General features: G+C 42.9%; 2 protein-coding genes across 2 annotated transcripts in view; both read left to right on the top strand.

Moving 5' to 3' along the window:
• RPL35 (ribosomal protein L35) overlaps positions 1-12327 on the top strand; it is a 210665-nt gene that overhangs the window by 152927 nt on the left and 45411 nt on the right. The window lies entirely within an intron of this gene.
• Positions 7119-12327, top strand: part of WDR38 (WD repeat domain 38) — a 35195-nt gene continuing 29986 nt past the window's right edge. Inside the window, exon 1 of the mRNA XM_075834219.1 lies at positions 7119-7315. Within this exon, the coding sequence (XP_075690334.1) occupies positions 7247-7315 (69 nt within the window). The 5' untranslated portion in view covers positions 7119-7246. The remainder of the gene's footprint in view (positions 7316-12327) is intronic.

Below are 12327 nucleotides of genomic sequence, written 5' to 3'. Positions count from 1 at the left end.
ATGCTTTCACCTATCCAAGCGATTCTGAGATTGTTTTCTCGTGACACATTGGACTTTAAAGAGGCTCTGTCACCAGATTTTGCAACCCCTATCTGCTATTGCAGCAGATAGGCGCTGCAATGTAGATTACAGTAACGTTTTTATTTTTTAAAAACGAGCATTTTTGGCCAAGTTATGACCATTTTTGTAGTTATGCAAATGAGGCTTGCAAAAGTCCAAGTGGGTGTGTTTAAAAGTAAAAGTCCAAGTGGGCGTGTATTATGTGCGTACATCGGGGCGTTTTTAATACTTTTACTAGCTGGGCGCTCTGAAGAGAAGTATCATCCACTTCTCTTAAGAACGCCCAGCTTCTGACAGTGCAGATCTGTGACGTCACTCACAGGTCCTGCATCGTGTCGGCCACATCGGCACCAGAGGCTACATTTGATTCTGCAGCAGCATCAGCGTTTGCAGGTAAATCGATGTAGCTACTTACCTGCAAACGCTGATGCTGCTGCAGAATCAACTGTAGCCTCTGGTGCCGATGTGGCCGACACGATGTAGGACCTGTGAGTGACGTCACAGATCTGCACTGTCAGAAGCTGGGCGTTCTGAAGAGAAGTGGATGATACTTCTCTTCAGAGCGCCCAGCTAGTAAAAGTATTAAAAACGCCCCGATGTACGCACATAATACACACCCACTTGGACTTTTACTTTTAAACACACCCACTTGGACTTTTGCAAGCCTCATTTGCATAACTACAAAAATGGTCATAACTTGGCCAAAAATGCTTGTTTTTTAAAAATAAAAACGTTACTGTAATCTACATTGCAGCGCCTATCTGCTGCAATAGCAGATAGGGGTTGCAAAATCTGGTGACAGAGCCTCTTTAAGTTACTGCCAAAATTTGCTCGATATGTTCAGTATTTAATTGTGAAAAACACCAAAATTTTGCGAAAAATTGCAAAAATTAGCATTTTTCTCAATTTAAATGTATCTGCTTGTAAGACAGGCAGTTATAACACACAAAATTGTTGCTAATTAACATCCCCCCATATGTCTACTTTAGATTGGCATCATTTTTTGAACATCCTTTTATTTTTCTATGACCTCACAAGGCTTAGAACTTTAGCAGCAATTTCTCACATTTTCAAGAAAATTTCAAAAGGCCATTTTTACAGGGGCCAGTTCAGTTGTGAAGTGGTTTTGAGGGCCTTATATATTAGAAACCCCCAAAAAGTCACCCCATTTTAAAAACTTCACCCCTCAAAGTATTCAAAACAGCATCTAGAAAATGTCTTAACCCTTTACACATGTCACAGGAATTAAAGCAAAGTAGAGGTGAAATTTACAAATTTCATATTTTTTTGCAGAAATTAATTTTTAGTACAATTTTTTTTATAATACAGAAGGTTTTACCAGAGAAATGCAACTCAATATTTGTTGCCCAGTTTCTGCAGTTTTAGGAAATATCCCACATGTGGCCGTAGCGTGCTACTGGACTGAAGCACCGGCCTCAGAAGCAAAGGAACACCTAGTGGATTTTGGGGCCTTATTTTTGTTAGAATAAATTTTAGGCACCATGTCAGGTTTGAAGGGCTCTTGCGGTGCCAAAACAGTCAAAATCCCCCAAAAGTGACCCCATCTGGGAAACTACACACCTCAAGGAAATTATCTAGGGGTACAGTGAGCATTTTGACCGCACAGGTTTTTTACAGAAATTATTGGAAGTAGGCCGTGAAAATTAAAATCAACATTTCTTCAAAGAAAATGTAGGTTTAGCGATTTTTTTTCTCATTTCCACAAGGACTAAAGGAGAAAAAGCACCATAAAATTTGTAAAGCAATTTCTCCCGAGTAAAACAATACCCCACATGTGGTAATAAACGGTTGTTTGGAGACACGGCAGGGCTGAGAAGGGAAAGAGCGCTATTTGGCTTTTGGAGCTCAAGTTTAGCAGGAATGGTTTGCGGAGGCCATGTCACATTTACAAAGCCCCTGAGGGGACAAAACAGTGGAAACCCCCCACAAGTGACCCCATTTTGGAAACTACACCCATTGAGGAAATTATCTAGGGGTATAGTGAGCGTTTTGACCCAACTGGTTTTTTGCATAAATTATTGGAAATAGGCCCTGAAAATGACAATCTAAATTTTTTCAAAGAATATGTAGGTTTAGCTAATTTTTTCTCATTTCCACAAGGACTGAAGGAGAAAAAGCACCACAAAATTTGTAAAGCAATTTCTCCCGAGTAAAACAATGCCCCACATGTGGTAATAAACGGCTGTTTGGAGACACGGCTTGGCTTAAAAGGGAAAGAGCGCTATTTGGCCTTTGGAGATCACATTGAGCAGGAATGGTTTGCGGAGGCCATGTCACATTTACGAAGTCCCTGAGGAGACAAAACAGTGAAAACCCCCCACAAGTGACCCCATTTTGGAGACTACACCCATTGAGGAAATTATCTAGGGGTATAGTGAGCGATTTGACCCCACAGGTTTTTTGCAGAAATTATTGGAAGTAGGCCCTGAAAATGACAATCTAAATTTTTTCAAAGAAAATGTAGGTTTAGCTAATTTTTTCTCATTTCCACAAGGACTGAAGGAGAAAAAGCACCACAAAATTTGTAAAGCAATTTCTCCCGAGTAAAACAATGCCCCACATGTGGTAATAAACGGCTGTTTGGAGACACGGCTTGGCTTAGAAGGGAAAGAGCGCTATTTGGCTTTTGGAGATCACATTGAGCAGGAATGGTTTGCAGCGGCCATGTCACATTTGCAAAGCCCCTGAGGGGAAAAAACAATGAAAACGCCCAAAAAGTGACTCCATTTAGGAAACTACACCTCTTGAGGAATCCATCTAGGGGCGTAGTGAGCATTTTGACCCCACAGATGTTTCATAGAATTTATTAGAATTGGGCAGTGAAAATAAAAACAATCCTTTTTCTTCAATAAGACGTAGCTTTAGCGCAAATTTTTTCATTTTCGCAACAAATAAAGGAAAAAAAAGAACCCAACATTTGTAAAGCAATTTCTACCGAGTACGGCAATACCCCATATGTGGTCATAAACTGCTGTTTGGGCACACGGCAGGGCTCAGAAGGGAAGGACCGCCATTTGGAGTGCAGATGTTGCTGGATTGGTTTCTGGGCGCCTGTGGGCCCAAAACAGTGGAAACCCCCCAGAAGTGACCCAATTTTGGAAACTACACCCCTCAATGCATTTACCTAGGGGTGTAGTGAGCATGTTAACCCTGCAGGTGTTTTGTAGAAATTAGTGTGAACTCGACGTTGCAGAGTGAAAATGGGATTTTTTCCACAGATATGTGGACAATATGTGGTGCCCAGCTTGTGCCACCATAACGAGACAGCTCTCTAATTATTATGCTGGGTATCCTGGTTTTAGAAACACCCTACATGTGGCCCTAATCTCTTGCCTGGACAGTCGACCAGGCTCAGGAGTGAAAGCGTACCATGTAAAATTGAGGCCTAATTTGGCGATTTACAAAGTATTGGTTCACAACTGCAGAGGCTCAGATGTGAAATAATAAAAAGAAACCCCTGAGAAGTGACCCCATTATGGAAACTGCACCCCTCAAGGCATTTATTAAGGGGTGTAGTGAGCATTTTCACCCCACAGGTCTTTTCCATAAATGAATGCGCTGTGGATGGTGCAAATTAAAAATTTATATTTTTCCCTAGATATGCCATTCAGTGGCAAATATGTCGTGCCCAGCTTATGCCACTGGAGACACACACCCCAAAAATTGCTAAAAGGGTTCTCCCGGGTATGACGATGCCATATATGTGGAAGGAAACTGCTGTTTGGGCACACTGTAGGGTTCAGATGGGAGGAAATGCCATTTGGCTTTTGGAGCGTGGATTTTGCTTGGTAGTAGTTTTGTTTGGAGTCTTACTGGTGTTTCCGTTTATAATGTAGGGCATATGTAAGCCGGGCGGGGTATATAAGGGGCATAGTCAGGTGGTATAATAATGGGGTAAAAAAAAACAATAAAGTAATCCATAGATGTGTGTTACGCTGTCGCTGTGACACAATCATTTCTGCACAGGCCGGTGTCGCACTGATATATGGCGTCCTTTATTATCCCCCTTTTGATCCACACTCCGCGCCTTTGTAGTTTGGGGAATTTTGCTAGGAAGTGTTGTCCTGGTATAATACGGGCACCGTCGCTTCCAGCGGATATGTTTGGGCCCTCCCTTTCCTGGTTCCCTAATTTTAGGTCCTTGATAAATCGCCTCTTCAAACAGAAGAAATGTTCCCCTCGGGCACAACTGCATATTTTTTTATTTCCTGACTTATTGGAGCCATAACTAATTTTATTTTTCATAGACGTAGCGGTATGAGGGCTGGTTTGTTGCGGGACGAGCTGTAGTTATTATTGGTACCATTTTGGGGTACATGCGACTTTTTGATCACCTTTTATCCTATTTTTTGGGAGGCTAGGTAAACAAAAAAACGCAATTCTGGCACAGCTTTTTTCGTTTTTTTTTTATACAGCGTTCACCACGCATTATAAACTACATGTTAACTTTATTCTGCGGGTCAGTACGATTCCGGCTATACCTAATTTATAGCACTTTTTTATGTTTTACAACTTTTTGCACAATAAAATTACTTTTGTAAAAAGAATGTATTTTTTTTCTGTCGCCAAGTTGTGAGAACCATAACTTTTTAATTTTTTTGTCGACGGAGGTGTATGAGGGCTTGTTTTTTGCGGGACGAGCTATAGTTTTTATAGGTACCATTTTTGGATACGTGCGACTTTTTGATCACTTTTTATTCTAACATTTGTAGGGCAAAGTGACTAAAAAACAGAAACTCTGGTAACGTTTTTTACGTTTTTTTTTACGCTGTTCACCGCGTGCAATAAATAATATAATATTTTGATACCTCAGGTCGTTACGGTCGTGGCGATACCAAATACATATGGTTTATTATTATTTTTCAATAATAAAGGACTTGATAAGAGTAAAAGGGGGATTGTGTTTTATTTGATTACTTGAAACTTTTATTGTTTTCAAACTTTTATTATTTGCACTTTTTTTTACACTTTTTTATACTTTTTTTACACTTTTTCTCAAGTCCCACTAGGGGACTTGAAGGTCCAACGGTCAGATTTATTTTTTTTCTAATACATTGCACTACCTATGTAGTGCAATGTATTAGATCTGTCAGTCATTCACTGACAGCAAGCCGATTAGGCTTCATCTCCCGGCGGGGCCTAAATCAGCTTCCGTAATGGCAGAACAGGAGACCATTGTGTCTCCTGTTGCCATAACAGCAGTCGCCAGTCCTGATTGCCTGTCAGGGCTGGGGATCTGCTAGTAACCGCTACGATGCAGCAATCGCTTTCGATTGCTGCATCGAAGGGGTTAATGGCAGGGATCTGAGCTAGCTCCGGTTCCTGCCGTTACAGGTGGATGTCAGCTGTACAGTACAGCTGACTTCCACCGCTGATGACGCCGGATCAGCTCCTGACCCGGCGCCATCTTGCCGGCAGCTACGGAAGCCGATCAGGCTCCGCCGCCGGGCGGATCTTGACCGGCTTCGGTGCTAGGCAGACCGGGAGGCCAGTATTAGGCCTCCGGTTGCCATTGCAGCCACCGGAACCCCGGCAATTTCATTACTGGGGTTCCGATGAGCTGCAAACACCTTAAGTGCAGCGATCGCGTTTGAGCGCTGCACTTAAGGGGTTAATGGTGGGGATCGAAGCTAATTTCGGTCCCCGCCGTTACAGCCGGATGTCAGCTGTAAGATACAGCTGAGATCCGGTGATGATGGCACCGGCTCAGCTTCTGAGCCGGTCCCAAACATTCGGCGTACATGTACGGCAAGATGCGGGAAGTCAATGCTTTCCATGACGTACATGTACGGCAAATGTCGGGAAGGGGTTAAACTTAAGATATAATTTTAATACGTTCGTCTGAATAAGCCCTAACATGCAGGATCCACCTGTAATCTATCACATCTAAATATGAACATAGATGTGATAGTTTACAGAACTTAGATGTGATAGATTACAGGTGGATCCAGCGTGTCAGATACACGCAGGACCCGTTAACACTGAACCCATCTGGTTCGCGGGACTGATGGATTCAGGTCATAACGAAAGATACAACTGTTCTGTGTAGAGAATACAGAGCAGCTGTATCTCAAAAATTAATACGAATTTCTAATAAAAACTAATTATAAAGTTGCATCAAACAGACTGACTGACCGGTTCATTAAAAAAAAAGAAAATCACCCTCAAAGGTATACATAGCCTTTTAGAAAAAAAAAAATAATAGTAAAGTAATGGCTGTCTGGAAAAAGAAAAAATTTGTTGCGTCCTACAGGCGCCAATATAGGTTGTTAAGGGGGTTTTATATTTATGCTATTTTCTTAGGGTAAGGCTGCATTGTAAAATTGCTGCGCGGTGTTGCGGGAAAAACTGCTGGTCACCTGTAAAATCGTGCAGCCATAAGGGCACATTCAGGCGTGGCGGAATTGCTGTGGAATTCCGCTGTGGACAGTCCGCAGTGGAAATCCTTAGCAGACAGTTTGTCCATTGGTTTCCACACCTTTTTAGTTATCTTCGTACAGACGTTGCGGAAAACTCCTCTGCGGACCATAGGCTGCGGTGCAGAATTTTCCCTCCGCAGCATGCACTGCCTGTTGCGGAGAAGAAGCGGAATTTCACTGCGGATTTCAGCCTTTGCAATGCAAAAACTGAAATCTGTGGCAAGTCCGCTGTGTTTTCTGCAACGTCTGAATTACCTGTCAAATATGCCAATGTTGGTGCAGATTCGTTGCGTAATTGCCCCAAATCTGCACCAACATTTGCTGCGGAAAAATTCTGCCACGTCTGAACGTGCCCTAAGGGTCTATTCATTAATGACTAACAGATATACTTATGGTAAATGGTTAGGCTTGAAATTAACTTCACTTATCTATAACTGTAGGCAACCACATAGAATATAATACACCAAGCGTTGCTGCACACTACACAGTAGTAGAACTTTGTGAATAGGTTTTCCAGCGATTTCCATTACTTCTGTACCACAGGAATCACTGCACCTTAGAAGGAGAGGAGTTAACAGATTGAGCAATGCTACAAAGGCCACAGCAATGGAATGTAAATAGCCCTGGTCCTGCCTACCATTCAGCTATGTGACACTATGGAAACAGGGAAGCCTTCTTCATACAACAAGGCCTAGCTAAATACCATAACCTGACACAACATGGCTCCTTAGGAACATGCAGTAAAGATGTGGAAGAATCCGTCAGAATATTTTACAACAACTACAGTGAAATATTTTGAGAGGCATAAAGGGGAGGTTAGTAACAACGTGACAAGAAATGGGCTCAACACTAGGCCAGAAATCCATGTGATTTATAGATGAAGAATTCTACTCTATGATGTTGATCTATTTAATATAGTATTTTGGGTGAATGTAAAAAAAATACATATTTTGATTTACAACTGAAATTGTAGTCATATTTTTTGTCACTTTTTTGTTTTTTTTCTAGGTGAGGAAATGCAGTGTTTACATGCTAGATGTGGGTGAATGCAAGTTTATGAATTTGCATTGAAATCAAATGCACCAGAAAATGCTGTAATGTTCTTTAGAAAAATAGCACAAGTGACGTGCTCCATATTCGTGAAAAACTTGCGCCATTTTTTATCTTGTTTTGTGGCATGTATGTGTATAGTATGTGTCTAGTAGTCATGAGTTGTGTCAAATATTCAGTCTAGTGTACGCCATTTAGATAAATTAAACTTCTCGTGTTTCCTTTCTATTGTGTCATTCTTAAAGGGGTTGTTTCATGAAGACAACCCATGTCCATATGCCCTATTAGGGCATGTGGACATCGTATAAGGGGGATGCCCCCTTCTTGAGCCCCCTCTGTAAGACCGGCTCACGCTCTGGCAGAACCATCTATATACGCAGATGTGGCTTCTCCCCGGCAATTACAGCTAATGCAGGGCGTTAGGGCTCATTCAGATGAGCGTGATTCTCTTCCGTGTGCTGTGCGATGAAACAATGCACACATGCGTGAGTTTTCACGCAGTGAGTGTCCGTTGCGTGAAACTTACTGCATGTCCTATATTGGTGCGTTTTCACACACCTAGTCGCCCATTGAAGTCAATGGGTGTGTGAAAACCACCGACAGCACACAGACACATCAATTACATTGGAAAAAAAAGAAGTGCGTGAAAAACACATGCCACATGTAAAGCACACTGATGCAAAAACGCAACGTACACGGACACATTTGTGCACGTTTTTTCCGTGCATAAATCTGTCACGCTCATGTGAATGTAGCCTTAGAGAAAGCCGGACCTGCGGAAGTCAGCTAATTTGCACACCAGCTTTATTTTAAAAGGGCTTGTCTTAAAGAGGCTCTGTCACCAGATTTTGCAACCCCTATCTGCTATTGCAGCAGATAGGCGCTGCAATGTAGATTACAGTAACGTTTTTATTTTTAAAAAACGAGCATTTTTGGCCAAGTTATGACCATTTTTGTAGTTATGCAAATGAGGCTTGCAAAAGTCCAAGTGGGCGTGTTTAAAAGTAAAAGTCCAAGTGGGCGTGTATTGTGTTCGTACATCGGGGCGTTTTTAATACTTTTACTAGCTGGGCGCTCTGAAGAGAAGTATCATCCACTTCTCTTCAGAACGCCCAGCTTCTGGCTTACCTGCAAACGCTGATGCTGCTGCAGAATCAACTGTAGCCTCTGGTGCCGATGTGGCCGACACGATGCAGGACCTGTGAGTGACGTCACAGATCTGCACTGTCAGAAGCTGGGCGTTCTGAAGAGAAGTGGATGATACTTCTCTTCAGAGCGCCCAGCTAGTAAAAGTAGTAAACACGCCCCGATGTACGCACATAATACACGCCCACTTGTACTTTTACTTTAAACACGCCCACTTGGACTTTTGCAAGCCTCATTTGCATAACTACAAAAATGGTCATAACTTGGCCAAAAATGCTCGTTTTTAAAAAATAAAAACGTTACTGTAATCTACATTGCAGCGCCGATCTGCTGCAATAGCAGATAGGGGCTGCAAAATCTGGTGACAGAGCCTCTTTAATGAGGTAACCCCCTTTAAGACACTTTTGATATGTGTGATCCAATTTGTTTTTATGCATTTTGTGTGGACATTTTATGACATTTGTCCTATGGGTAAATAATAAGAAAATGTAATAGCAGCTAATAATTGAAAGTGCAATGTGTCTCGTGTTGGTGTGAACTAAAAAAAATTGCAATGCAAACCCCTGTGTGAATGAGCATTTATTACTACAATGTTTAGTCAAAATAATCGTAAAATATGTTTAAAAGCAAAAGAAGCCAAAACAAAAATAAAACAATAATGGGCCTTATGCGTACAAAAAAAAACTGAGCAGTGAAAACATGTCAGTGTTATGGGCCGTAAAAATGAGCACCGATTAACGAGGGAGCTCGTTGATTTCGCTCGTTTTCTCCTTTCAGAAGGAGCTATGATTAGTAATGTACGGGGACAAGCGATAGTTACTACGATCGCTCGTCCCCTTACATTTCTATCATGTTGGCAATACATCTTCCTGTTTACAAAGAGAGATGCGCTGCCGACAACAATAATAATTATTGCTGCATAAACTATACGATCAGCCAATAAATGAGTTTGCTCGTTCATCGGCTGATCGTTGTCCTGTTTGCACAGGGCAATGATCGAGAATGACCGTTCATCATCGTTTGCCCAATCAGTGGCCCATGTAAAAGAGCCCTTACCCATAGTAGCCAGTCAGATTACAGCTGTCACTTTAAGGGTAAATTCAGATGGGGCGGATATGCTGCGTAACAGCACGAAGCGTATCTGCCCTGTGCACCGCAGGGAATTCCAGGCGAAAAGTCGCACCACACTGTGGTGCAGTTTTTCGCCCGGAATGTACGCTGCGGAAAACTGCAGCACTTAGCCGGTCTGCTAGCAGGCCGGCCTCCTGCGATGACGTTTTATCCCAGGAGAACGGCGAAGCCTGTGATTGGCTGCAGCGGTCACATTGGATGAAACGTCATCCCAGGAGGTCGCGCTGGAGGGAGGAACACAGACTTCTGGGTAAGTATGAGATTTTTTGTGTTGAGTTGAGTGTTTCGCGGCAGAATCGCTGACAACCAGCCTCCAAAAAATGCAACAACTGCTATTTGTTGCGGGATTTACCTCCCATTGAATTCAATGGGGAAAACCCGCAACAAATAAGCAGCGTTTACGTAAATACAGTTGACATGCTATGGAATAAAATTCTGCACCGCAGTTCAATTTCTGAGCGTTTTTCTGCTCAGTATTTACGCAGCGTGTGGATGAGATTTGTTTTATCTCATCCACTTTGCTGCTACTGTATTTGCTGCAAATTTTCCGCAACTAAAAAATCTGCAGTATTTACGCAACGTGTGAACTGACCCTTATAGTGCAGATTAGAAAATGTAAGAAGTAGTTTGGTTGGTATGGGCAACACTGACACATTTTGTCTGCCTATTTGATGGCTAAAATTAGGCCTTGTTCACATCTGCGTTAGATGCTCCATTAGGGGCCTCCATCGCAGATTCTGCCAAAAATGGAGGAAACAATAGCGCAGCATGCTCCGCTATTGTTTCCGGTAAAACCACAGACGCCCCAACAGAAAGACGAAGGAACCCATTAAAGTCAATGGGCTCCGTCGGCCGCTGGTGGTGTCCGTGGTGCAATGGATCCGGCGCTTCCAGAAATGCCCTTGTTCTGCTCCTCTGACGGAGCAGAACAACGGAATACCGAACGCAGATGTGTACTAGGCCTTACTCTCCTGGTCTGACTAATGTTATATTTATTTATTTTTATTCAGAATGAACAACACTAAAAATCTGTTTATGTCAGAAATAATGACTTCAATATTCAACTGACGGCCTGTACATGTTTACATTTATTAATTATTATCCTGTTATTTATATAGTGCCAAGATATTCTACGACATTGTAGAGAGATTGTAATCACCCTGATCAATGCGTGTACTCAGTGGAGCTCACAGACTAATCCCCCTATCATCTGAGTTCCCATAATGCACTGCTCTGCGATGATTTAGTGGAATTATGAATCTGGTTTTGAACTGACCATACGAATAAGTTAGTTGTCCACAGATGGAGATAAATAGCTGCCCCGACATCTCTGCTGCCCTTTTGTCTCCCAGGCAAACTAAGGATCTAAAGGCTTAAATAGGACCTCTCCTGACATGTCTGTTCTAGTAAATACTTGTATTCCCATAAAATAGCAATTGTGGAGCAACTTTTCTTAGTACTCTGCGTTGTGCTTGTAAGAGGTGGTACTTTAATAATCACAGATAGTTGCAGGTCAACAGTTTTATTGAACAGGCTGAAACAGGTTTTCTACGAATGATCAGTCCGGTCCTTTAAACCAGGGCCGGGAATCTGGACCCCCCAGGAGTTTCCACCGGGTTGGTTTGCGCCAAGGTGACTGTCAGCTCTGAACCCATCCTACTATGCCGTAATAGGTCTCAAAGGGACTACCCTCTGCCACAGCCTCCCCCCACTTTTACAGTAGACGCAGGGTTGCACATCGATTCGATGGGCAAAAAGATCATCAGTTTGCGCCTTGGTGGATCACTACCCTTCACAGACCATTGACCTCTCTTGGTCATGGCATGCAATGTGCTTGTCATGTGAACTTACAGTGTTCCCTCAAAGAACCATCTCGGACCCAACGAGCCAACACAGTTTAACTCCAAGTCCACACAATATTGGTTACGGTCTCTTTTAGGACCGCCTGGCACTAGGTTTAGTTGCAAAATAACGTGAACGTTCTAACAGTAGCTTGCTGCAGTAAACTTGTTACAAACAAACAAAAGTTACAAACAACTTGTCTTGCACACAGCCTGGTTCAGTCTCTCAGGAGAAGGTTTCTTGGGTTTGTCCCCTAATCTCACCAATCCACGCACTCTCAGGAGGGGTCTCCACAGGAGGATTACTTTTGGTGTGACCAGGGCTAAAGTTCTCGCAGTCACAATACTCGTGTCCAGGAGACTGTTTCACACTCTAAGCAGCTGTCCTCAGGGAAATGGTCTTGCTCAAGTCTCTGATGCGTCTCACGGGGGCTGGATTGCGGCCTGCTTCCAACACAGATTCATAGCATTTCCTCCTAACTGCGCACGTGGTCTCAGCCACACTTCACACACTTCCTGCTGCCCGCTCTTTTTAACAACTACTCCTGGTCACTCCTATAGCAGCGCCGAGGTGCAAAGCTCAGTGCTGAGATACTGCCCCCTGCGTCAGCATCGGAGCTCTATCTGAGCAAACTCTGAAGCCGGAGACTCTTCCTGAC

This window comes from Rhinoderma darwinii, chromosome 8 (genome assembly GCF_050947455.1).
Source record: "Rhinoderma darwinii isolate aRhiDar2 chromosome 8, aRhiDar2.hap1, whole genome shotgun sequence".
NCBI lineage: Eukaryota > Metazoa > Chordata > Amphibia > Anura > Rhinodermatidae > Rhinoderma > Rhinoderma darwinii.
This window is presented reverse-complemented; position numbering and strand designations above follow the sequence as displayed.